The sequence below is a fragment of the Phocoena sinus genome, chromosome 9 (assembly GCF_008692025.1).
Source record: "Phocoena sinus isolate mPhoSin1 chromosome 9, mPhoSin1.pri, whole genome shotgun sequence".
Taxonomy (NCBI): Eukaryota; Metazoa; Chordata; class Mammalia; order Artiodactyla; family Phocoenidae; genus Phocoena; species Phocoena sinus.
The window spans coordinates 58,606,417-58,634,322 of NC_045771.1; the positions used below are offsets into that span (position 1 = coordinate 58,606,417).

Sequence of the window (27,906 nt, forward strand, 5' to 3'; positions counted from 1 at the left end):
AATGGATCAGAAATGTTCATGGCCTCTTGTGGCAAAATATCCCACCTCCAAGGGTTTTCCTAATTGCTGGGTTCCAAAGGCAACATGCTAGTTACGTAAGAATCACCTGGGCAGCTCTCTAAAAATACATATTCTCACACACCCCAAAAACTACAAAATAAAAAAATTTAAAACACATATTCATGACTCCACCATGGAGAATCTAGGTAGGTGGGTTACACAGTTTCATCAGGTGATTCTCACACACAAATACGAACTCTAGAAGACCAACAGAAGACCTACAGAACCCAAGGGTATATAGGATATTCAACCAAGTCACATCAAATGTGACAAACGTAGGGCTAACCTTATAACTGAAAACTTTACTCTCTCTTATCCCCAACTGGCCCACAGATGCAGCCAATTTGCAAGAACATGAAAGTCACTGCTGTACAGTGGGAAATCTCAACCTAGAAAGACAGGAAGCAGGTGGCCAAATTCTTCTCTACAACTCTTCAAAAAACAATGTATATATGTGGACCTGACAAGCAACATTTACATTTAAATCCATCACATCACCTGGTCCTGAGCAAGGTGCTTTCATGTAGACTGTCTAGTTCAATCCATACAAAACCAAGAGATCTGTTAACATGTCTGAAGGTTATAGAGGCTTCATTGAAGAGCAGAATGGAGTAAACCCTGCAGGCAAGCAGGCAAGCAGGCACGCTTCAGAATCCTCCACTTTTCCATGGATTGGGGAGTTACCATAAAGAAAGAAGGGCTTGGGTGTCCAGACAGCACCCCTTTTGTTCCTTCCTTTATTCTAGCCCAGTGGTTCCCAGACCATGCTGTGCATAAGAATTATTGTTCAGTTATACACACAAAACTACACATAATGTACTCCATAGGTAATTTAAAGGATTCACTAGGGTAACTTAAGTCTATGGAATTTTTTGCCTTATACTCTGGCTTTTAGAACCTCACTAACCCATAAGATTTAATGTCACTGCACATCCTTGCCGGGTGAACCGACGTATCATTGCTCATGCTTTCCAGGTCCTGTGTAAGTGCAGCCTACTTGGCTTTTACAGACAAGAATTTCAAAATTCAAAAGACAAATGTGATTGGTGCCTCAGTTGTTAAAAATAGAGGCAGGGTAAAATAGTTTAAACACATCTCACAGATATACCTCTGTTTTAAGGCTGGCATTGCTTTGAGCATATTCAATTTTTTTAAGTTTATATTGATCCCTCTAAAGTCCTACTTCGACCACAGGAGACCACAGTCCAATAAATCTAAATAAAAAGACAACTTTTTACTGCTCTACTCACCAGACAATGTCAATAGAGGCAAGACACAACACCACGGATAATGTGTCTGCTTAAACATTCAAGTCCCACACCTTGAGGGAGAAATCTCAGTAACACTGAAATATCTATTTTTCACTGTGTGTCCAAGATCATGGATCCACTTAGCTAACTTCTTGTAAAGAAAATTATTGTAATCTGTACATTGACAAATGCAGAATACTCACTGGGGAAAAAAAAGGTAGTATTTTAATAAGCTTAATTTTCATTAGAAAAGGAGCACACCATTTTTTTTCTATGAGAACAAATTTCCTTAGGATGGGAAAACATGACTCAATTTTTGAAACTATTTACTCTGTACATTACTTTTCAAGATTAAATCTAGTATGTAAAAAAATAAAGTCGGCCTGTATAGACTGATTCTTGGACTCCTTCCAAAGATAATGGACCATCCTCAGAAATCCTGAAAGAACTCCACTGCACTCATTGGGTTCATGACAATCTATGCTACATTTGTACCTGGATATGAGTTTTGCTCTAATTCATAAACACAAAAGCAAAGAATAATATGAATCTTGTGTTTACAGAGCCCAGACTAAGACGACAGTCACACAATTAGCTAGCATAGCATGGTATACAATTTAACCAATTCCTCAATGCTCCCTCTCAAAACTCATCAAAGCCTGAATTAATCCAATGGTGACTGGCATGCCCTTAAATTCCCTAGAAACCATTCAATCCTTAAAGTTTGTCTTAAGGTTCCATGATTCATGCGGAGTCTTGTAGCAGCATGACTGCATCTCATCTGGCCTGGGGCAAACACTCTCTGAAGAGACATGACTCTCCCAAACCTGAATAATTTGCTGACTTAGTGAGGAAGGGTTTGCTATTTAATAAAAGCAATTGAAGAGCTGTGAATAGTGACTGATTGCTGATGAGCTAATCAAAATGTCAAGGGATAGAAATAATAAATAATAATTTAGTCTGACATCACTGTCCAAGTAAGTAGCAGAATATGCCAGATGAAATATAATCTGATTGACACACTCACCTTAGAACCAAACTGTCAAGTCTTTCTCTGTCCTCTGTTTCATCTGTCTCTTTTCCTATTTCACTCAAAGGGGACAAAGACTTTGTTTTCATAAGTAGGAGAGACAGCTCATGTCGCCTACATCTCTTCCCTTCTCTTATCATTCCTCACGTCATTATGGCTCTCCCTTGCCCTCTACATTTTCTCTTCCCTTTTCTATGCAACTATCCTTAATACTTTTAAAATTGTCTCTTATGCTGAAATCTTGTTTTTATATTTTTCTCTCTAAAAAATGTTAGCTGACATTATCATTAGCTACCAAGTTTTGAGTGCTAAGTACAAGGCACTAAAGGTTTTATACATAACTATTCTAATCCTTACATCATCACTATGTGAAACAGGTATTACTACTTCCATTTTACAATGAGGATAAGAAGTCTTAGCAAATTATGTAGCTTATCCCAGGTCATTATGTTTAGTAAGTAGCAGAGTTGGATTTTGAACCCATTTCTTGATTGACTTCAAAGTCCCCGTTATCTACTCAGCGATACGATCCCCAAATGGTTAAATGGGAAAGCACTCTGTGAACTGTGTATTTCTTAAGTAATTTGAGATATTATTATTATTACTAGTAGGTCCTCTTCAACTTACTTTTCTTTCTAGAAAAAAATAAGTTTTCCCTGACTGCTGGATAAGAAACAGCTAGCAAGGAGGCAATACCCATGAGAATTAATCCTATGTGTTATGTACGTATGTACACACACACACAATTCATTAAAAGAGGAAAGCTAAAAGGTTAGTTGGAATCTATGGAGAAAAAAATGGCTTTGCTGAGAACTGTCCACCCCAACCTCAAAGGGAGTCAGAAAAAAATATTCCTAAGAGAAGTGTAATAGCAAGACTTCAAACTGAAAATGCTAGAATGAGAAGCCTCTAAACTTCGTTAAAACAGAAGAGCTGGCGGGGCAGAATGTAAGTAATTAATATAATTTAAAGTTATTAGAATTTTATAATTTTAGCACAAGCTAGGTAAGACTTTAGACTTTAGAGTGAAATAAAAATTGGGAGCACAGAAAGGTAGGGTTTAAATCAGCATCTCTGGAGACAGAGTGCCTGGGTTCAAAATCCCAGTTTTTCTCCACTGGGCGAGTTATTCAATGTCTCTGTACCTCAGTTTACTCATCTGGTAAGGCCAGAACAGTGCCCACTTCATAGAGGCATTGTGAATATTAAATGAGATAATACACTTAAAACCCTTAGAAGAGTGCTTAGCACACAATGATGTTCTCAAAAAATATAAGCTATTATTACATTTACTCTTCACTTGATATGAAGGAAATTTTAGATTTCTTTAAATGTGTTTTTTTCTAAAAAATAGATGTTCAAATGGAAAAACTATTGTCACTACAGTTGGCATTATAGAATATAGCACTCTTTTTTTTTTTTTTCTTCACGGTCATGAGACACATGAAAAATGATATTTGTATGGCAGAGTGGAGTAAATACTAGAGGCTGCTCACCAGCGGAAGGAGAAGCCCAGGGGTTCCAACCACCCCAAACTTCACAGGGCTAAGAAGACGGCATCTTAGCAAGTCTTCATTCCCAGTACCGGCCAAGGCAGACTGGTTGAGAGCTGCAAAAGCCAGGTGTGATAAGAAGCAAGTTATAATTGAGGATACGGGGGTAGGGGGAAGGGTAAGCTGGGACGAAGTGAGAGAGTGGCATGGACATATATACACTACCAAACGTAAAATAGTTAGCTAGTGGGAAGCAGCCACATAGCACAGGGAGATCAGCTCGGTGCTTTGCGGCCACCTAGAGGGGTGGGATAGGGAGGGTGGGAGGGAGGGAGACGCAAGAGGGAGGAGATCTGGAAACATATGTATATGTATAGCTGATTCACTTTGTTATAAAACAGAAACTAACACACCACTGTAAAGCAGGTATACTCCAATAAAGATGTTATAAAAATAAAATAAAAAGAAGCAAGTTATATTGATATCTGTACTCTCTGACTCTCACAAACTCTTAGGTATTTATTCTGAGGAAATAATGCAACAAAAGCAAAAACTGCACGGACACAAGATTCGACTTTGCATTACATATATCAAAACTGGATGAAAAATTAAATGTCTGATAAAAAAAAGTGTTGGTTTGATAGAATAGTTCATGGAGAAGGGCGGGTTATCCACTTCTCTTTTGAGTTTTACACCTTTGCTCAAACAGCCCAACCAAGGCACGTACTGGGTTTTCACTGCCCGGAAATGGTACTATCTATATTCTATCTGAGAAACACTAGATGCGTAAGGAGCACCAGTGGGACCCTTGAAAATGGGATACATAATATATGCAGTAGTTACACGCACCATTACAATTTAATGTCCTCATCTGCAAAATGCTGGACTTTTTTGAAATTAATAAAATTAGCAAAAGTTAGAATACAAAATACTATGCAGACGGTGAAATCTAGCCTAATAGTGCAATCTAGTGGGAAAGGATTAAAAGGCAAAGTGGTTAAGAGCTACTGGGTTAGGGAAGCAAAGCTGTAGGAAAAAATTCTGCTCAAAATAAAAAATATAACAATAATATACTAATGGGTCTTTACTTGAAACAGTCATTATTTTTCTTTATTATAGAAGCCACACATTTTCATTGTAATACATTCAAATAGTATAACCAGGAGGGTATAAAATATAAAAGTCCCCTCCGATGCCATCCTCCTAATGCCACTGCAGAGGGTACCCACTCTTAATAATCCCTGCATCTTTCCATATTCTATGCATATGCAAACGTACGTTTACACACATACACATATAAACACACACATACACCATGCTTTTCTTTACATAATGTGATCACACTTTCTCCCTTAGCATATATCTTGAACGTGTTTACATGATATCACATTTTAAGACTGCAAAGCTTCATGCTGTGTGGCTCAATCATAATTTATTTATCATCACCTCAAACTCAGCCTGTCCAAACTAGGACTCCTGATCTTTCCCTTAAAGTTTGGTCCTCTTCCGGCATTCTTCATCAGGAGCATGGTATCACCATTCATTCTCATGAATACAACAGAAATCTAGAAATCATGCTTGATATTTCCTGTCACTCTCCACCCCAAATTCAATCCACAACCCACTCCGATTGCTGTTTACCCCTCAAGATATCCCTCCTATCTTCATTTCCCCATCACCACCCTAGCCTGGAGGTCACCATCTCTATTCTGGGTTAGTAAAGTAGCCTTCGAACTACCGCTTCTATTCTGATCCCTCCAATCCTTGCATCACAATGCCGCCAAAGTGCTCTTTTTGAAATGCAAATTTGATCAAGTCCTGCTTAAGCCCCTCCAAAGACTTCCCGTTGGTTTTAGGATGAAGATTACACTCTTTAAGGTAGTCTAACAGACCCGGCAAAATTTGCTCCCTGACCCCCTATCTAGCCTCCTTTCATATTGTAGTTCCCCTTCCCTCCCAGCTCCAACATCACTGGACTTTTTCCAACACCTTCTATTTGCCAGGGTAACCTGCCCCAGGGCCTCTACAGAGCTCTTCCTTTGACCTCAAATATACCTTTCCTCTTCACCTCTCTCAACGTTTACTCATCCTTCAGATCTGAGTACCTACTCAGAGAAGCCTTCCTTAATCCCCCTGTCTGGCCAAATCCCCTGCTTAGAAATTCTGCTAGTGTTTGTAGCACTTATCATAGTTCTGAGGGCACATTTATATGTGTGATTAATTGATTAATCTTTGTCAACCCCGCTAATGTAAAACTTCCCTAACGGCTGGGAAAGTGTATTCCCCAGCATCTAACACAGTCTCAAAACCAGTCAATACTCAAAAAATAAATGAATGAAAAAAGTATTAGTTAGTAAGATGACCCAATTTTTTTTCTAGTTTTTCATTATTACTATCAATCCTACAATAAACGTCCTTATATTTTTATTTTTCATCACTTAAAGGGGTATATTTGTAAACTAAACTAGAATTTAAACGGCTAGACAAAAAATAACATACATTTCAAATTTTGATAAGCACATGTAGCAACCTGTTCTGTTTCCACTTCTGCAGTACTGGCCTTTGATTAGAGTCAATTCTATAACTACAAAAAATGAAAGATGTTAAAGGTGCTACACTGATTTAACTCTTTCATAGGACAGAAGAGCCACAGACATTTTACGGCACAGTGAGAAAACACCAATTTGCTAAGGAGAAAAAAAACAAAAAAGAAAAACCATGGGGCTAATTTTTTCTTCTTCTGCATTCCAAAGTAAAAAAATCAACTTTACTTCTATGTCTATTGCTGAAGAAATCAGGAACTAAAATATTTCACTTTAACTGCTATAGGAAAATTAACTGCGATCTCTTCTTTCAAATTCACAGTGAACCCCAAATCTCCATAATAATCAAAGTGGTGACCAGATGAATGAGTGAAAAGCTAAAGAATGGGAAAGAATTTACACTGGAGCTGCCTAACTCCTAAACATTTTTGAAATGAGCGGCTTCATTTGTCAGAAGAGAAAAAGTCTGCCTTCCGTGTCACAACAGATGCCGTGGCGATTCCCGTGGTACAGAATGCCAAAGAGCTGGTCTACAAAATCTGATTAGTCCAAGGCAATTAAGTAGAAAATGAGACGTGCTAAAGACGAGCGCTTTTTAAGTGATAAGACACATTTAAACCGCGATCGCATAAAGAGTGCATAGAAATTCTTAGATGAAGACACGAAAAATAAGAATTTTACCAAAGTGACCCAAGAAGAAAACAGCACTTCAGCTTTACTAATATGTTGATTTTTGCAAGAACAGAACATGAATAAGCACAGCAACTCATGTTTCAAGGCTACCTGTTTATTTCCTAAGATAACTTCCTGAAGTTTTAAATTTTAAACGTTGGAGATCATTTGCTTCCCAAACCCAGGAGCAGAGGAGCGAGTATTGCATTCAAGGAATTGCAAGTAGCCGCCCGCAGATCAGGTGCGTGAGCGCTGACAAGCCAGACGCTCATCGCTGAGCATTTCTCTCTCGGAAATATGAGCTTAGCTCAGGAACGCCTGTGGCATCTTCAACAACTGGGAACCCAGCCATCACAAGTTGCCCGGTGTACTACTACTATCCCACAAAAGTGCACGACACTTTTATAAAAGATAGAGAAAATAAGAAGAGGAGAAACTTGTTCAACATTAAAAATACACTTCACATAGTCAAGGTTAGCTTGCCCATATATCTGACCTAACAATTTGAGTGGAGGAGAAAGTTCTGGGTGTCGGGAGAATAGGCAGGAGTAAAAGAGGCAGGAAAAAGTTGGTTTAAAAAGATGACCGAAGAATGTTCTCTTCTTTCTTCACATTTCTCATCGGAGTCTTAGTTTTCAAGGGTCAGGGGCATAAAAATCGTTGCTATGGAGTCAGATGTGTTACAGGTTATCAGTTCTTAGAAGTGGGGTCCTGTGTGCATACTCTACAAGTTAATTTTGAGCAATCACATTTTCAAAGTTAGAGATGATAATCAAAATAAACAATCAATAGGCAGATGAAGAGGAAAGAAAAATCTGTCCCGAGACGTGTTTGAAACGCTAAGACTGGCAGTCAGAAACGAGGCTAACTTGAAAGGAAGAGAAGTTAAAAGAGCACAGGGGCCGCAGCTACTTTTCATTGAAAGGTTTTATTTTCTATTGAAAAGCTAAAAATTGTAACTGTTAAGTATTGCAAGGACATATAAGGGGGGGAGGGCGGGGACTGCAGAAGGGAGAATGGCTCCACATTTCCCCTGAGTAAGAGGCTCCAGCAGCTGAGGTCTCAGCTGCCCAGCAGCGGTCCACTCCCCCTTAACCCAGGGCGCCCCCCAAGGCATCTGCAGCCACTCTGCCTGAGAAGCCCCTTCTCAGCAAGCAAGAAACACTACGAAAGGAACAACTCTAGGAAGCAAGTTAAAGCCAGGATAACTTGCAGGGGGGGAAACAACTTTACTTCTACAGATTTTCATGTTTGAAATGAAATGAGAAGGGAGGAAAGAATGTGTTGAAATGTCCTGTTGCAGCTATTTTCAAGTTGTAAGAAATCAACCTGCAACACATAGGACTATTCTTTTTAGATAGTTGATCAGAAAAAATAAACTGTTTCCATCACAAGTATCTTTGCTATCCTACACTAAAATGTTATTATGGCCTTCAAATTAAATATTCATTACAAGAAAGGTAAATATTTCTGATACTTTAAAATAAGAGACCAAGTAAAGGTGTTAAGTTGATTCCCTTCCTGAGCTGCACTGTTAGAAAGTCTCAAGTTGAAATCCATCTCTACCTTTCACCCACTGCAGCTAGATGTGCTTTCTGAAGCAGACAGAAGGGAGTTTACGTCTACTTTTAGTCTTCAAGCTAAACATTTCCAGACCCTTGGAGGATACCTCCTATGACAGGATTACCAGACCCCTCACCATCCCCACAGACTGTTCTGGAAGTTGTCTACTTTGTCAATGTCTCTCTTTAAGCGCGACAGCCAGAAATGGACACAATACTACAGATGTGGTTAATTAGAGCAGGGTACTGTTAATTTTTGTGACATATGGACACTACACTATTATCGGAATCTAAATTTGATATTTTTGTAGCCATGTTATGCCACCAGTTCATACTAACTGTCCTTTTCCTCAAAAACTGCCACCATGTAAAGTCACCTCCTTCCTTACACACCAATGAATTATGATGCATTTACTGCTATAAAATATATTTTTGAATAGCACTACAGCCTACTTAAACCTTGTTAACTCTAAATTCTGTTATCTATTTGTAACAGTTAACCTTTTTTCAAGTCAACCATGGGTTTTAAAGCAAGCATCTTAGATCTTCATCACAGTTATCCATAAAAATGTTGAAAAAGAGAAAACCTAGGGCAAAGACTTGTGATCCTTCACGAGGGACTGCTCCCAGACCCAAACCCAGGAAACCCCACACCTGGTGGGTACTGGCTCAGCCTGCCTCATGCTCACAAAGCAATCCTGCTAGTCTAACACAGCATCTCACACACAAGAGCATCCTAAAGTCTTGACAAATGCTTAGCTGGAAGCAAGATTCACTTATCTTTCAAAGCAAAGCGTAAAAAATCTATACATATTAAAATTATAGTCATGTAAAAATATATATGCACATGGAACAAAGACTAGAAGGGAAGGAACATCAATGGAAATGTTTCTTCTAGTGTCAGATGGTGGAGATTGTTTTTTATTCAATACTGTCTTTACTATAGTTACATTGTTTAAAAAAACTGAATTTTGCTTAGACAGAATTTTGCTTGTTAGCAGTTCACGTGGAACAACTTTAAGAGCATTGAGACTCTATCCGATTCTACCAACCTGAAAAATACTTGTTGATCTTTAGAAACACCAGCTTCCTTTTCTGAATTATGCACTGATGCTTTTGGCTTAATATTTTTAGAAATCAGGGAGATAGCAAACTGGAGAACTGGATCCTAAAGTTCAGAAAAAGCCTGGATGTCATGCATGTGTGTGTGCCCAAGTGTCTGTCTATCTATCCATGTTTGTCCGTCTATCTGCCTACCCATGTGTATCTGTCTTTCTATCATGCCTGTCTCTCTGTCTCTGATGGAGGGATTGGAAAGGATAGAAAGAAAATAATCACAATGTTAATATTTCTGTGAAGCTCTGGACTTAAACAGAGCTCCAGACCAAGAATCTCTAACGGACACATAAACCCATGTCATCTATTCACTTACAGTCCTTTTTTACACTAAGAGTAGGAAATAAGACCAACAATAGAATTTACACTTCGGTGTCTAGAACTGACTTAACGGTAAGTTTTAAGAAAAGGGATCAGATAGAGTAAGTGTGGACAGTTAGTAAAAAAGAAAAAGAAACAAAGTAGCTGGTTATTTTGGAGAAAATGTGATCCATAGATACTGCACTTATTACAATCCCAACCAATCTGTATATCTGATTGAGAATTTTTTAACATGTCAGGGTTTCTTCAATGCTTCAACACTTTGTTTGGAGCATGGTTTTTATCAGTGAAAACCAGTGCTAGAAACTGGATACGTGTTACTTTTCTCTCTCATCGGTTTTCTCACTGTCCCTTGCTAATTTTCAATGTCTGAGAGACAAGTGAAAATTCCGCTTTGCTTAGAAAAACAATTTGTCCACCATACTAGAATTTAAACTAAATATATGAGGTAAAGCAACAGTTTTGGGATTTATGGCAAACTCTTATAATAAATGGATAAAATGATCAAGTACTAAGTCCAGTTAATATTTGACAGCTGAAAATTTTACTTTGCTTAGAAATAAATTTTTCCTAATATACTAAAAGGTAAGTCAAATGCATGTGGTAAATCAGCAGATTCATAGAGCCACAGCAAACTGTCATCTAAAATAGATACAATGTCCGACTAGAAAGTCCAGTTATTATTTGACAAGTGAAAATTCAACTTTATTGTTTCGGAATACAATTTTCCCACCACCCAAGAAATTAAGCTGAACATATAAGGCAAATCAACAGCTTCACAGATACATGGCAAATTGTCTTAAATAAATAAGACGTCCAATTAGAAACTCTAGCTATTATTTGACAAGTGAAAATCCCACTTTGTTTTTAAATACAATTTTCCCACTACACTAGAAGTTAAAATACAGGTGGTAAATCAACAGCTTCACAGATCCACAGGAAATTCTCATAAAAATGGATTAAAATGTTTAGATACAATGCCCAGTTATTATCTGATAAAGTATATAATGCACGTTAGCACCTCTTTTTGCTTTGCGTGTAATCTTGTGCAAAACGGGTGAGAAACAAACAATAATGGGAACAAATATCTGAGAAAATCCAAAATTCACTCATGATATCAAATGTCAAGAAAGTGTTTTAAATTCCTGTCTATTAAGTTGGGGGGTGGTTTTAAATGTAGTTTTGTTGTTTTAGGTAACATGTTATCTCAAGTATTTATCTATTAACATTGTATTTTTGTTTTTATGTTTAACATTGTTTTGCTGCTTTAGATTAAAAAGTTTTATCAAAACTACTTATCTACTGATGTTGTTTTTTCCTTAGAAAAATCTATTTCTGAGCAAAAATTATTTCATATGTAGAAGAATAAAAAACACAAGGAAATATAACAAATGATTACTATGTGTATGTTAGAATAGTGAGATCAGAGGAAACTCTCTATTCTTTGGTTTTAAATATTTCAGTACCAATGTTGTTCATTTAAAATTTTAATTAGAAAAAGTAATTAATACTATTTCCTTTTTAAAAAAACTCTGCAAATTTAATGTTATTTAGATAGTTAAGGCTCCTTGAAGAGAAAAAAATGGAGGAAATTAATTTGATCCCATTTTCAATTTTTAGAAAGTATACACGTGCAACTCTGTGAAAAATGTATATTATTTAGGCACATATATATGCACAGATAAAGTAGAGCCCATAATGTTTACTGGGGTTATCGCAGGATGAAGAGATTACAGGTGATCTTGATTTTCTTCTTGATTTTTTTCCCCCCAGTTTCTGGAGTTTTTCTTCCCTAAATTTTGTACAATGAATAGGAATTACTTTTATTATGATAAGGATAATACTAAAGCTGTTTTTTTTCCACACACTCCCCCCCCCACCAAAAAAAATCCTGGCTAACATTTTGAAATAAAAATTCAAATAGGTTCAAACTTGTTCAAACTTTAAAAGTCTTGGGATAGATTTTTAAACCTGAATTTTCTCTATCACCTATACTATTTTTTAATTTCATTTTTTAGAAAAAAGAATGTCTATCAGTTAACAAACAAGTAAATGAAGTAACTTTCCTGGATTAAAAATGCTAAGAATTTGACAGTCCGGTGGTCACCAGAACAGTACTCTAGCATACATAAGAAATCCTGAAATTCTACATTGCAGAAAAGAGTGAACATCCTAAACATTAAAAGGCACTAGGCACTTCTAAACAGTATAATTATGTTCACCCAACTTCCTAGAAAAATATCTCTCAGTGTTGGAAATCTGCACTTCATTCATTCACATATCTGATAGCCAACATTTTATTTCTGATTAAAAAGTAGAATCTCAATAAATGTGCTACAGTTCTGTTTACTCCTAGAAAGGCTCGCTTTAAGTGAGATCTCTGCCATCGTATCATCTACAATGGGTCAAATTCTTATCTATCCTCTATGTATAAAATAATCTGTAGCAATGTTACTGAAATATGCTCAGTTTTAGCCTTTATATACAAATGTGTCTCATCTGTGTTTCAGGAACCTCACTCAGTTGTAGGCAATTGGTTTTTCATTTTAAACTCCTTTTACTAAGATTATCAACAGATTGTCCCTTTCCTCAGTGCATAACACTCTGAGGCACTTAAATGGAAACCCACGTTAAGGCTTTTTTTCCAGCATCCTTCCTTCCAGTATTTTAAAGTCTTGTAACTCACTGCAATTTTCTCTAACGTAAAATATATGTTTATACGTATAAATATACACAAATATTTGCGGCCGAATCTCGGCAACACGCTTCAAAGGATTAAACGTGCGGTAACCGTGACTAAATGTATTCATTCACCCTACAAGATTTAGAAAAATGTAATGTTGCAGAGAGATCTAGGTCTCTGCGTAAACCTCGTAATCACCACCACAAGGCCGTAGCTGGGAGCCTCCGAAGCCCGCCAACTACACTGGAGGCATCCACAGCTGTTTCTAATTGTTTTTGCTTTCTCGAAATAGTGCACTTGGTGGGGCAAACCGTTCTGTTTGCAGCATCTCTGGCCCCCAGCCGAGGTTAACCCTGACCTCAACACCCTGTTTGGCTCCTAGCGTTTCATGATTCCTTTTCCCTGCTCCGCAAAACCTAAGAAAAACGAGATTTTCGTCGCCGAGAAATTCTCTTAGAAAGAGGGGAGAATTAGGCGTTTCAAATGCACATTTTTGTGTTCTCTCCAGATCGGATTCAAGAAAAGGAAAAAAAAGATGCGTTTGTGTAGAGGGGGGCGCAGCTTGACACCCATTTCCTACAGCGCGCCTCTGGGCCGCAGAGCCCCATTCGCGGGGTAAGCCACAACCCCCCCCTCCCCCGCAAATGGTCAACGACCCCCAGCTCTTTCAGGCAGGGATCGGGAGAGGTTCACCACCAGGACTGCTGGGGGTGGGGTGGGGGAGCAATGGGAATGTAAATTGGAGATGGAATTTCGGCGCCTCTGGGCAGGGAGGGGCCCCGTAGGGGGCGCGGAGAAAAAAGGCCAGCGGTCAAGCCTAGTAGGGGACGTACAGGGCCCGGGAAGTGGGGTGCGGGGCGTCCTGGAGGAGGGGTGCACCGGGGATTCCGCAGCAAGAGGGGCTGATGCCCAGAAAATGCACCCGGGTACCCAAAACCCGGGCGGGGGATGGGGAAGCGGCGGCCTGTTGGCCCCAGGACCTCCAGTCGCGCGCGGGCCACTAACCTGTCAGCAAGAAGGTGCCAGTGGTTGCGGGGCTCATCCTGCGTGTCCCCCGACACTGTCCCGTCCAAGCACAAGGGTCTCCCAGCTCCCACCACCAGGGCAATTGCATTCTTGGCCTGCCTAGGCCGGCCGTCCTCGATTCTCCACTCCCCTCCCTTTCTTCTTTCCTCCCAGCTTGGCCAGTTCAGCATCAGCATCCTGCACCCCCTCCTTAATCCCGTGCTCCCTCTAGCGGCGGGCCAGTGTAGCGTGGCCATCGCCCCAACCCCCATCTCCCCCACCCCCCCATCCCCCATCCCCCATCCCCTCCGCCCCCGCTCTCCCCTCCGCCCCCCTAACCCGCGAAGCACGCTGGGATTTGGCGCCCCCCTCCTCGGTTCAGCCTATATAAGGCTCCCAGTCGTCGCTCTCAGTACACGCGCTTCAACTTCGGTTGGTGTGTGTCGAAGAAACCTGACTACGACCTGAGGAGACCAGCGGAGAGGGACCACCGAGCCTCGCGAAAGGTCCGCTGAGCGGGCTCGCGTCCGGAGCCACTCCGGGCTGCCGAGCACCCAGCGGAGCCCACGCCTGGCACAGGTGTGGGACCCCATCCTTAGTGTCTTCGCAGAGGAGTCCTCGCGTGGTGAGTATGCGGTGAGGATGTTTCTTTTTTTTTTTTTTAAGATCACATTCATTCCCCCTTCTTATCAGAAGCTGCGGGAGATGGAGTAGCGCCTGGAATGTCTCCACGCACACCTTGTCACGCCTTCACTGGCTGTGCCCCAAAACTGCATGGAGAAACCAAGCCTTCAGGGCTTATGATTTCCAGAACCTAAGTCCAGATACGGACTGTAGACACATATGAGCTGCGGACAAACATGAGCTGTAGACGGACATAAGCTACAGACCAATTTGCAAATACGCTGCAAAGTGATATGCACTACAAACTAATTGGCGCTTCAAATGCGCTACAAACTGATGAGCGCTTCAAATGCGCTACGGACGGATGGGCGCTTCAGTGCGCTACAGACTGATGGATGCTTCTTTGCGCTAGAACCAGTATGAACTGCAACGATATGTGAGCCGCAGACTGATGACTGATTTGCGCTCTAAATGCGCTACAAAATCTGAGCTGTAGAAGATCAGCTCTACAAAAATGATAACGATTAGCACAACAGCGCTTCATTGCGCTCCAAGACAGGAACCGCAGAGGTACATGAGCTGCGGAACAATTTACACCTAAAATGCGCTACAAAGTAATAACAGCTGCAGAGGTACACAAGCTGCACTGTTTTGCGCTACAAAGAAACCAGCTGAAGTGCACATGAACTGAAGAGTAAGATTACTCTGTCTTCTTGGAGGAACCCCACCCTTTGTCTCTTACACACCTTTTGGAATGGCTCCCACTATGTTTTTCTACAGGACGGTTCTCTACATGATGGTGCTGTTAGACAAAATGGAGCCCTGGGCAAAAATTAGTGTTTAACATTCTGTCCACACCATTCCTGCTATGGCAGTGGAGTGGAAGGGCGCTGACTTGAGCGTAAAAAATCTTTTGGTGGTGGCAGAGCGGGCTGCCTTGCCTAGTTGCGCTTGATTGAAGTGGTGGTATAGTTGTAGTGGTGGCGCGAATTGGCGTCCAGCAACAGTTTGTGGAAACTGGTTTGCTTAGTCTTGGAAGGCGCGGGGTGGTGGTGGGGGGATTGGATCTGGGGGTGATTGCTCTTGTTGCATGAAATGAATCTGCCTGTTGGAGGCTGGTGGGAGGTGCTTGGGGAGGGGGGAATCCTGGGAGAGGCATGCAGCCAGTCTCAGACCTGCCCCGCCCATCCTAGCGCGCCTTCTCTGCAGTATCTCTTAGGAACAGGCTTAGCACCTCCCAGCACCTACTCAGAGCGCGCCTCCTCTGCGGCGCGCCTTCCCAGAGCGCGCCTTCTAGACCCTGCCTCCCCAGACCCCGCGTCTCCCCGAGCCCGCCTCCTCTGAGGCGGTTCCTCTAGACCCCTCCTCCCTCTGAGCCCCCCTTCTCTGGAGTGGCTCCTCCAGACCGCACCTCTCAAAACTTGGCCCCGCCCTGAACCAGCCTCTTCTGGGCTGGCCTATGGCCCCACCTCCCCAGGGCCCACTGGCGCCTGCGCAGTGTGGGCCCCCCACCCTTCCCATCAGGTACCCCTCCCATCAGGTACCCCTCCTTTGCGCCTGCGTCTTCGCTGCCTGCGCCTGGCTGCACAGCCCAGCTCTCCTGCGGTTTCGCTGCTGCGGTTTCTCTTCTGCGCCGGTTTTGCTTTTTATCCACCAGTGTCTAATAAATATAAGAAAAATAAATAAGAACAATTAACAACAATAGTAATTATACATGGCATTAATAAGCACTTTGCATATGTTAAACAACATAATCCCACAATTTAAACTCCTGATAGTGGCTTATGAAGGGTGCTTCCAAGCTGACGTGGCTGGCGCCTCTAAAGGCAATCTAGCTAAACGTTTTTACTGCAAATGAAAAAACATTTTAAATGCTTTTAACATCATTTTAAGATTTTTTAAACCTTAAAAAATTAAAATTTAATTTTTTAAAACTAAAAAACTCAAGTTCTTTTTGACACACTAGTGGACCTTTGTGGTGGGACCTACTGGAATCAGACGCTTTGGTGGCTACAAGATAAAGAACAACTTGAACTTTGTTTCACAGGAGTTTTAAGATACTTTGTTGGTGCTACTGGCTTGGCCTCTGAGCAAGGATGAGGTGTTTATCTGGATTTTTTTCTTGGAATTTTAGGGGATTAGCCCTGGCTAACTTGCCTACATAATTGTGCCTGACACATTGTAGGCACAAATAAGTGTTAAATGACCAGAGTAAACTGGTTTATTCAGTGTCTTCCTTGGTGTCTGCAGTTGTGTTCTGGTTTTTTGCTCCTGGCTATTTCCTATGGTGTTTTGCTGTCCTGGGTTGTCCAAGACATTGCTTGCCTTATCTCCCTCTCATTCAACAGGATCTTTAAAAAAATAATAAAATAAAATAAGCATTTTTAAGCTCCAATAATGTAAGCAGTAATTATAATTCAAAGCAACTAAATTAATTCAAAGCACTCAAAATAATTATCTTTTTTATAAACCAAAAAGCAAAAGCTAATTATTTAAATTTGGGGCAAGTGGATTATTTAATGGTACATAATTGTCATTTAAAATTTGTGTAACGTAACAAAGTGGTTACATGAGAAAATATAGATTGAAGGTTTTAGCTGGCATTTAAAAATATCTCTATAAAACAAATTTATAGCTAACTGCCAATCGCTATTTATGTTTCTAACTAAATGAAGAAATTTTAAAACCTGGTTCCATATATTAGAAACCATGAGCCAGGACTGTTACAGGGGCTTTTAGAAGCACTGGCTCCCAAAAACCTGTCACACCCCACCAATCACCCCTCCCCCCAGCCCCCAACAAGTATACAATCTATGGATAACGTGTGCTAATCATAATTACACCTTTCAGTAAGTCCCCAGGCCCCTTTTACCCACCTTGCCACCCTGACCCCTCTTCTCTTTAGAATTTGTGTCTGCATTTTAAAGAGGTTCAAAACAATGGTTTGAAAAATGTGCATATTATTAGAATTTGCATTTCGCAAATAGTACTCATAGCTCTCAAAAAGAAATGTGGACGTTTGCAAATGTAAAACAATTAAGCACTGTTTTAATGAAGTGTCATTTACTAGCGCAATGTTTAATGTATGGCGGGTTTTGGCTACTTTTGCACCTTGGTGTGTTTGTAGGGGGGGTGCGAGGGATAGAAAGTTTCAAAAGTCATTGTGAAGAGTCAAAGATGAAGCAAATGTCTTTACTTCTTAAATAGAGTAATACTGAACTCTTTTTCATGTGTAAAGGTGGCATCTGTCCCAGGGAGCTTAGCTTTATGCTGTGTGTCCTTCCAGGTTTTAGGCACGGGGCCCCTTGACCCACCTTCCCAGTCCAGCCCCTACTAAGGGGGTGTTTAAGAAGCCATAGTCCTATATTCAAGACAAGTTAGGGTTCTCCTGTTCCCATGTTAACTGGTGCTCCAATTGCTGTTTAAACATTTGTAAACTTTACTTATACTGTTGACTTGCCTGCCCACTGCCCTATCACTTTTAATGGTTAAACGACTCTGTTCTGGGCAGTTAACTGTTTTAGGACTTAGAGTCCCACCCCAAATTACAAACCCCGGGAGTGTAGGCCTTAGGCCTGATATTGGTAAAAGTTAAGGGCCTCAAACCGGTGACCTCGAAGGTAAAAAAAAGGCCCTGAATTTGTTTGACCAGCACTGTATTTAAAATTTTTACAAGAATTAAAAGATGGGGGGGGGGTGGGGTATGCATCCCCAAGTTAATTAGCTGCAGCCCCTTCCTGTTTTCCTATCTCCAGTCTCTTCTCACCTTTATATTACCTTCCTGTCACCAAAAGCATTTGAATTTTAAACTCTTATTAATCTTGTTTCCAAAAACAATACAGTGATTGTTTGCTGATTTCCTAATGTGTTGTTATTTCTCTCCTATCATGTTTTGCAGATGTGAAAACCATCAGACCTGGGCCTCATTAAAGCCCACCCCAGTGACTGTGATTGACATATAGGTTGTTAACCTTCCTGACCTGGGTCGCGATGCTCCAGGCCATGCTGTGAATGCCTGTTCAGAAGTCTTGTCTCTAAGTTTTTAAGTATTAGTGTCTTGATGACAGAAGTGACACCTGAGTCACCTGACCTGTGCTTATTAGTTGCTTTTTAATGGGACATTAAAACTCTTAAGTTTAATTAATAAAAATTGCATTATTTTGTGACCTCATTTTCTGAATGTCACCAATATAATTGTCTTTAAGCAGCTGGAAATGAAACAATGTCACAGGCTATGATGTGTTAATTACATCTTCTGATTTTTTTTTTTCTAAACTTGAAGATTTTATCTTGCATGTCAACTATTAGCTGTTTCCATAGCCTAAGCTACTAAAGTAATTAAGTAGCATTTAAAACTATTAAAATGGCACAGTAATTCTGTTCCTTAAGGACTCTACTTGCTGTATAGCCAACTCCTTGAAGAGGCCATACCCACAGTCCAGGGCATAGAGAAAATGGCTGTGGATGGCAGGGCTGGGGCAGGGGAGGGGCCTAAAGAATGAGGAGGGGTCTTAGGAAGGAAGGAGGAAGGGGTATTTCTCTACAGCCAAGCATCATGTTTGATTACCATCACCTTTTTTTTTTCCCTTGTACACTATTGGTTGAAATATTAGCTATTTTTCACCTAACTTCTCTGAATAACACGTTTATCTTTGTGGCTTTATTTTACATAATTAATTTGGTGTCCATTTTTTACCTTGATGGGTCAGAGAGGAACAGGTGACCAGGACTGCCAAGTTAACATGTAGTGAATAGGCAGTCTGCCTGCTTTACATATTATATTTTTAAACTTTTGAGCACTTTCCTAGAGTTTTCCAAATATGAGAATTTGATGCCTGTTAAAAAAATCATCAAAGTGTTAAAATAATTACTCGAAATGAATTTAACCCTATTTCCAGGAAGTACACAGGCCCTGTGTGCTGATTTATTATATGTATGATTTATTGTCACCCTACCCATAATTAGGACATTTAACCCCCCTGCCCCCCCCCCCCACACACACACAGTCACTCACCTGGCTAGGAGTGACCCATCCCACTCTCAAAACTTTTGGGTGGGGCTGTATTGACAAACCTTGTTTAAAAACCTGGGATTGCACACTGGTGACCTGCAAGCCTAAAGAGGCCCTGGATTTGTCTGACCAACACAGTATTAAAAAAAAAAAAAAAATTAGTATCTTTAGTGGGATGTGCATACCCAGGTTGCCATAGTTGCAGCCCCTCCCTGTTTTAATCACAGCCTCATTATACAGAAATTTAAAGTTTCTGTTCTTTATTAATAACTTCATTAATATCAGCTAACAGTTATTGAATACTCACTATGTGCTTTACCTGCATTATTTAATTAAATCCTTATAAGTTTGAGGTATACTATTATTGGGCTTCTTTGAATGTCCCATTTTATAGCCCAGCTACTCCTAGGAGACGTCAATTAATATTTGTTGATTGACTGCATAATAAGGAGGGAAACTGATATACACAGGTTGCTGCTCATTGCCATTTCTGTCCCAAAGGGAGTTCTCTTTGGGAAATCAAATTATGGTCCGAAAAGTAATTCAGACAATCCGAACTGGTTTGGTGGCAGTTGTTGTTTGTTTTGATGACTAGTTGCCTTCTCTGTAGAGGTGGATCAGGGTCAAGACAGTGGGCCAGAGTGCCCCTCTCCCCCCAGGTTGATGAATACAGGCACTGTGATTTTTAACTCACCCCTCCCTCTTCTTTTTCTTGGTTTTCTATTGGCTGGAATAGTAGCAACTTTTCGGGTAACTTCTCTAATAATAAAGTTATAATTTTGACTTTATTTTGTGTAACTTTTCCACTATCAATCTTTGCTTGAAAGTTTCTTGCTCTGCTCTCTCCTTACAAAACTTCTTGTTTGGAGTGTCTCCTCATTCTTTATTAGTCAGTAAAGGTCATAGTGCTGTTGATACAGTTGTGTATTGTTGTATCATGATGAACAGTTGATTCTTGAGGAGGAAAAAGTCATTTGGACATCAAAAAGTAGGATGCTTTTCATTATCTACTGTCCTACTGATTAATATCTTTTTTGCAGGGCTTTTATCTGTTTATGAACTATTGATGTGAGCAAGCAGAACAAAGAGATGCTTGAAATACTCATGTGTTTAGAGTACTTTAGTAGATACTTTAAATGATAAAATCTTCTTTGTATTGTGGTGCTTTAAATACATATGTTGAATGTATGCTTTTATCTTCACTTACAGAAACAAAAAGCTTCTGAAAACCAAAAGGCGAAAGGGTGGAAGAGGAGGCCAGGATCCAGGCCTCTCTCCCTACCGGAGTGAAGCTGCACTTGGGAGGTCTCCTCCCACCCCACCTCTCACCCTGGGGCCCGACTGCCCACCTCCTCCTCCTCCGCCTCCCCCCAACGATCCTGCCTCCCCCTCCAGCTCCCCCTGCAGCGGCCAAAGGGGCCAGTACAACCCCAACCTGGCCGAACGAAGGCGGGAGGATCTCTCTGAAGAGATCAACAACCTCAGAGAGAAGGTCATGAAGCAGTCCGAGGAGAACAACAACCTGCAGAACCAGGTACAGAAACTCACAGAGGAGAACACCTCCCTCCGCGAGCAGGTGGAGCCCGCCCCTGAGGAGGAGGAAGATGACATTGAGCTCTGCGGAGCTGCAGCCGCTGCTGCCCCAGCCACTCCGATGGAGGAAGAGAGCCCAGAAGACCTTCCCGAGAAGTTTGACGGCAACCCAGACATGCTGGTGCCTTTCATGGCCCAGTGCCAGCTCTTCATGGAAAAGAGCACCAGAGATTTCTCCGTTGATCGCGTGCGCGTCTGCTTCGTGACAAGCATGATGACCGGCCGTGCTGCCCGCTGGGCCTCCGCCAAGCTAGAGCGATCCCACTACCTGATGCACAACTACCCAGCCTTCATGACCGAAATGAAACATGTGTTTGAAGACCCTCAGCGGCGCGAGGCTGCCAAACGCAAGATCAGACGTCTGCGCCAAGGCATGGGGTCAGTCGTCGACTATTCCAACACTTTCCAGATGATCGCACAGGACCTGGATTGGAACGAGCCTGCCTTGATTGACCAGTACCACGAGGGCCTCAGCGACCACATTCAGGCGGAGCTGTCGCGCCTCGAAGTCGCCAAGTCGCTGTCCGCACTGATCGGCCAGTGCATCCACATCGAGAGAAGGCTGGCCCGGGCAGCTGCCGCCCGCAAGCCGCGCTCCCCGCCACGTGCGCTGGTGATGCCTCACGTCAACAGCCACCACCAGGTAGATCCGACCGAGCCCGTGGGAGGTGCCCGCATGCGCCTGACCCAGGAAGAAAAAGAAAGACGCCGAAAGCTGAACCTGTGCCTCTACTGTGGGAATGGAGGTCACTACGCCGACAACTGTCCTGCCAAGGCCTCGAAGGCTTCGCCGGCGGGAAACTCCCCGGCCCCGCTGTAGAGGGACCTTCAGCGACCGGGCCGGAATTAATAAGGTCCCCACAAGATGATGCAGCTTCATCGCCACACTTGCAAGTGATGCTCCAGATTCATCTTCCGGGCAGACACACCCTGTTTGTCCGAGCCATGATTGATTCTGGTGCTTCCGGCAACTTCATTGATCACGAATACGTTGCCCAGAATGGCATTCCTCTGAGAGTCAAGGACTGGCCAATACTTGTAGAAGCGATTGATGGACGTCCCATAGCATCGGGCCCAGTTGTCCATGAAACGCACGACCTGATCGTCGACTTGGGAGATCACCGTGAGGTGCTGTCGTTCGATGTGACTCAGTCTCCGTTCTTCCCCATCGTCCTAGGGGTGCGCTGGCTGAGCACACACGATCCCAACATCACGTGGAGCACCCGATCGATCGTCTTCGATTCCGAATATTGCCGATACCATTGCCGGATGTACTCACCGATACCACCCACGCTCCCACCACCAGCACAACCGTCATTCTATTACCCGGTGGAAGGATACAGAGTTTACCAACCCGTGAGGTATTACTACGTCCAGAATGTGTACACTCCAGTAGATGAAAACGTCTACCCAGACCACCGTCTGGTTGACCCTAACATAGAAATGATCCCTGGAGCACACAGTATTCCCAGCGGACACGTGTACTCACTGTCGGAACCCGAAATGGCAGCTCTGCGAGATTTTGTGGCCCGAAACGTGAAAGATGGGCTCATAACTCCCACCGTCGCACCCAACGGAGCCCAAGTTCTCCAAGTGAAAAGGGGATGGAAACTGCAAGTTTCTTACGACTGCCGAGCTCCCAACAATTTCACCATCCAGAATCAGTATCCTCGACTCTCTATTCCAAATTTAGAAGACCAAGCTCACCTGGCGACGTACACTGAATACGTACCTCAAATACCAGGATATCCGACCTACCCTGCATATGCCACGTACCCGACCTACCCGGTAGGATTCGCCTGGTACCCCGTGGGGCGAGATGGACAGGGGCGATCGCTCTATGTCCCCGTGATGATCACCTGGAATCCGCACTGGTACCGCCAGCCACCGGTGCCCCAGTACCCACCGCCACAGCCGCCGCCGCCACCGCCGCCCCCACCCCCGCCGCCGTCTTACAGCACCATGTAAATACGCATCCTGTCCTTCAGGATCTCTGCCCTCGAAATGAACTCCTGTTCAGCTTCTCAATCAGTGACTGCGTGCTAAATTGGGCTGTTGCACCTTCAGACCAACCTGAGGCACAGGTTTTCTCTGAAACGGCTACAGAAGATCAGGGCCACCCCGGACTGGGGCACATCCTAAAGCACCAACAGACCTCCACTGATTGGTGGAAGTGACAAAATATTTACCAACGAATCATCTCTGTTTTCCACCTTAACTGCCAGTCTAATTAAAATTTGTAATAAGTTTACTTCCCAGCAAACCCTGGAAGCCTGGGTTTTACCTGCTGAAACCTCTGTCACCATATGAATTATTGGCTGCCAGGTTCCTCATTTAATAGTTACTGAGAAGCTGATGCAAACACAGGAAATGCTGTTTTCTTTATGGAGGGGGAGACAAGGAGGAGGAGGACATGACTTTTCTTGCAGTTTCGGTACTCTCTTTACATCTTTGGAGGACCGAGGCCTTATTAAGGAAGCCACAATTACTGGTGCAGTGTGAAACGGCTTCCATGATCTTTTTGCTGCACCCTTTGAAACTTCACCATCTTCAAACTCCACTTTCATGATGCAAGGAGTAGCAACTCAACTGGTTCCCCCAGGAGCAGGCAAAACCCCTGCAACAGAAACACCTCAGGCCTCGGAAGGAAGTACTCTTAGATGGACGTTGGCATGTTTGAGTGTGCCTTCACATCCTGGTGCAAATCACATGTACCCAATAACTCTGGCTTTGTCACAACACCTTAGCATCACCATGCCAGCAATGGCTTCCACAAAACCTTAAACCTGGTAACCAGAGACTATTGGTGGCTCCAGGCGTATTAAATGTTTGTGAAATGTGATCACCTCTCAGTCATGTATGAGGGCTAACGAGTAGCAAATCAAAAGGACTCCTAAATCCCCTTACCCAACTCTTAAAGGGGAGACTCAGAGTTAATGTTACCACCTTGACCTGGAACTTCAGAAAGAATTTTCAAGAGCGTTGTTAATTGGCTGGAAGAGCATCACCTGAAGTCTTGGGAGCATCTATCCATATCTCTGCCTCCATATGCATCTGGGCATTTCATCAGCAGTCCCCTCACTAGACTGTAGCACTAGGATGCTTAGGGAGGGGGAATGATTTTAGCACCCTCTAGGGGTTGGAGCCGATAAGCTGCCAAGGAATGAAAGGCCTGCGAAAGCAACTCAAAGCAACAGACAACACAAGAGTTGTCTTCAATCCAGTAACATCAGCTGGTGTCTCCCGGACGCTTTGTGCTAACCTGGCACTGCCTGACTTCCTTTAGCCTGGTCCCTTGCTACTACCTTGAACTGTTTGTCTAACCTCTCTCTTTCTATTTACTACTGCCACTAACCCTGCTGCAGGATTTGTGTCATCCCTCCTGCCTGGCTGCTGAGACTCTATTTTGCTGCCATGCATGGAGAAGAAAGAGGCAGGCTTCTCGGAGCATGTGTTTCAACACACGATCTCCAACAGTTTGAGTAGGAAAACAACATGGTGTATATTTCAAATTGCCTGTCATGAAGAGGAGTCTTATGGTGAAGTTTCACTTTTCATCAACATCATCTTTCACATATTCATGATCACCCACCCTTATCCTTGCATGTTTAAATACTTAAAAGTTTTAGCTGTAGGTTGATAGTGTCCTTTTAACAGTGTTTTAAAGTGGTGACTCTGCTTTCAAAAGTGATTTCCATTGAATTACAAAGTACTATCCAAGTCTTATTGTTAAATTAATTAAAATGGATAAGTAAGGTAGTGTAAAATATTTCTTTACTGTGAACTCTTACAACACTGTGAATGAGAGGCTCCTCAGAACTGGAGTACCTGTATAATAGTTCATCCTGTTCATCTTTAAACTTCTGTTTTAACATCATCCATAATTTCAATTTTTTTTTATTGGGCCTTTAAAAACCCACACAAGATGATATACAAATTCAAGGAAGATACCTAATTGGCTATTTAATTCAAAACAACTTTTCCTTTTTTTTTTCCCCCCCCAATGGAAGCAGAAAGCTTGTCAGTCACTCGTATTTTAGAGTAATTACTTTTTAAATGGTGCATTTGTGCTTCTGGACTTTTTGAAGCGTCACTTCAGTTTACCTCAGATACCAATCCATCCTCCATACATTTGAATTTAAGTAGTTCTGTGTCACATTTACAGTTGTCACTTGATCTTCAAGCTGCAGAGGGCCTAGAAATGGGCTATTGTCTGCAGCCCCGGCATGTGCACATGGACATTTGCCATCACTGCAAGCAGAAGTCTGGAAATGTGGCAACAACAGCTGTCAGGGAGAGCATGGTGGTGTGGGTGAACAACCCACGGATGAAGTCCCTGACACGCTTTTGGCTGTTTCGTAAAGCTTGTGAAAACCTGTTTGGCAGTGTGTACTATGCTCTATAGCTATATATGCCATCTAGAAGTGTAGGTGTTAAGGATAAGTAATCTCAAATTTATTCTGTAGAATCAGAATTAAGTTTCCTTTCGCTCATGTGATTTATTTCATTGCTGTTGATCAACTATTTTAACTGAATACAATCTTTTTGGCATTTCCCAACAAAATGCCTTATTCAACAGAAAGGGGAAAGCAAAGAATTAAATCTCTAAAGAAGGTGGAAAGGGAGCAATGTAGAAACAAAGGAGATAAATAAATTAAAACATCAAAATTATTAAGAAAAGCCAACAGTCTACCTTTTGAAACAAACTGGCAAAATTGATTGACTTTTGGCCCAAATTTTCAGTGTTAATTAAAAAAATCAAGGAAGAAGGTATAAGCTCCCATTGTTAGGCGGACGTGGAGAGAACTAGCTAAGGTCACCATGGTAGGTTGTTGAAACGGAGGAAGTTTACATACATTTCTGAAGGGTCAATTTAGTTTGAGCAATGAGGTATTTGTATTAGATACTGGAAAATGGAGAATTAGTTGGAATAAATCGTGAGCTAGCACAGTGAACTTGCAGGTGCACAAAATAAGAGGGGCACATCTACGTAGTGCAGTCTGGATTTCTGTTTAAGTTTGCAGGTACCTCTTGGACTCCTGAATTGATCCAGTCATCGTCCACCACAGATGTCTAACATCAGATAGAATTCCAAGATTGGCAACAGAGAACACTCTGCTAGAAAGACCTGGGCAGAGATAAAGGACCACCTGCAGAGATGAAGAGCCTGATGGGAACCATGCTGTGTTTTCATCTTAAAGAAAGAATGCACATCGGTTGGGACTGAAAGTTCTTTGTTGTTTCAGATTGTAGAGTGCTATCAAATTGGTCTGTGGAAAATTGCATTGTTTCTATATCTTTGTGTAATCAGTATAAGTAATTGGGGATATATATATAATCATAAGTATTTTAGAGTGGGAGGGACTATTAAGTAATCTTAAGTGGGTGGGATTAGTTAAAAAGCATGATATAATGTATTAGATATCTCTGTAAGTGGACATGTGTACTTACTTGTGATCCCTTACCCTATGATTGCTACCCCTAAAGATTTCAAATAAATTCAGAGGGAACTGCAGGGAGATCAATCTTTTTAGGGCTATTGAACATGGATAAAAACCTAGTGGGAGAAAGTTCAAAGATGACTGGATAAATAATTTAATAGAGCCACTCGGCCCTGCATATTCACTCCAGGGATTGAGATTGTAAGCAAAGCCTTTAGAGAGTTAGGATAGATAGATGCCCTTTGAGAAGTTGTTGCTGGAGTGAAATTGATAATGATGGAGAGTAAAGATTCATGGAAGTTACAGGAAAATGATGAATAAGAACCATTGCTTATGCCCCTGTCAGTAGCCCTCCTCCTCACCTCTGCCCCTTTTCCCTAACTCTACACCTCCTACCTATCCCTGCCCCACCTCCCTGCCCTTCCCCATTTTATTGCTGTTTTCTCTTTACTCTGTATTTCTATTTACTAATATTGTATTGATGTTAGAGTAAAAATTCAATAAAGATTTAGTGGTTAAGTGCAAACTGTGTCTCAATCATTTCAGCATACACTGGCATAAAGTGAACAGGGTGGGGGGGAGGACAGGAAAGGGGGAGAGGGGGAAGGAGGGAAGAAGCGGGAAGAGGGGGAAAGAGGAAAGGAAGGAGGGGTGAGGAAGGGGGGAGAGGGGGGAAGGAGGGGTGGAGAGAGGACAAGGGAGGGTGAAGGAAGGAGTTAGGAGGGTAGGGGGTCTAGAGGATGGGGTTGGGGGGGGAAGGGGGGGGAAGTGGTGGGGGTAATATAATGAATACATCAATCAAGCAACCCAGTATCCATTATTTACCCAGAATACTCCAGGAAATCAACGAAATCATTCCTGCTGCAAACGTTAATGTATAAAATAAAGCCACACAATTAATAGTGACTCTATGGACATAATAAAAAAACTTTTTAAGCTGCAAAACTTTAACATATAAATTAAAGCCACACAATTAATAGAGATTCTACTGACATAATATATAAAACTATTTTTATATAAATTTTACTTGGAATATTTGAGGTTTATTAATAGAAAATTATTAAAACTTCAGTGAGGATAAAAAATACCAAATATAGTCAGGTATGACGTGCAGAGAAATTAGGATACAGATGTTTTTAATGCCAAGTAACACTAAAACAATATCAGAGTGATCATGAAAGTTATCTAAGGAAAAGTGACAAATGAGGTTCATGAGGCACTCAACCTATCAAATTTCAAAACATAATAACATTAGAGTTGTAGAATAATAGGCTGCATATACAAAACCTGAACTAAATGTATAATGGTAATCATTTCACAATGTAAGTCAAACCATTATACTGCATACCTTAAACTTATGTATGTCAGTTATATCTCAATAAAACTGGAAGAAAAACACCAACAGTTTGCCAGCTTCCCCCCTCCTTAGAAAAAGAAAACCTGAAAAAGGGACTCTTGATGATGTGCCAGTTTTGAAGAGTTACTGGGTTCATGTGACATGG

The 27,906-nt window shown here is 41.8% G+C and overlaps 2 protein-coding genes across 8 annotated transcripts in view; one reads left to right on the forward strand and one right to left on the reverse strand.

The window, feature by feature from the left end:
- SGCE (sarcoglycan epsilon) overlaps positions 1-13,954 on the reverse strand; it is a 68,096-nt gene extending 54,142 nt beyond the window's left edge. For 4 of the 7 annotated variants that reach the window (XM_032643513.1, XM_032643512.1, XM_032643511.1 and 1 more), the window contains exon 1: positions 13,736-13,926. In XM_032643513.1, coding sequence (XP_032499404.1) covers positions 13,736-13,844 — 109 coding nt within the window. In that variant the 5' untranslated portion in view covers positions 13,845-13,926. Of the gene's footprint in view, positions 1-13,735 lie in introns of all 7 variants that reach the window. The other 3 variants (XM_032643514.1, XM_032643510.1, XM_032643509.1) reach the window with 3 other exon arrangements.
- A 267-nt stretch (positions 13,955-14,221) lies between these two features.
- On the forward strand, positions 14,222-26,930 carry PEG10 (paternally expressed 10). The gene is given in 3 exon segments (XM_032643997.1): positions 14,222-14,371; positions 20,580-21,754; positions 21,757-26,930. Coding segments are annotated over 3 exon segments (2,355 nt in total). The 5' UTR covers positions 14,222-14,366; the 3' UTR covers positions 22,932-26,930.
- The last annotated feature ends 976 nt before the right edge of the window (positions 26,931-27,906 follow it).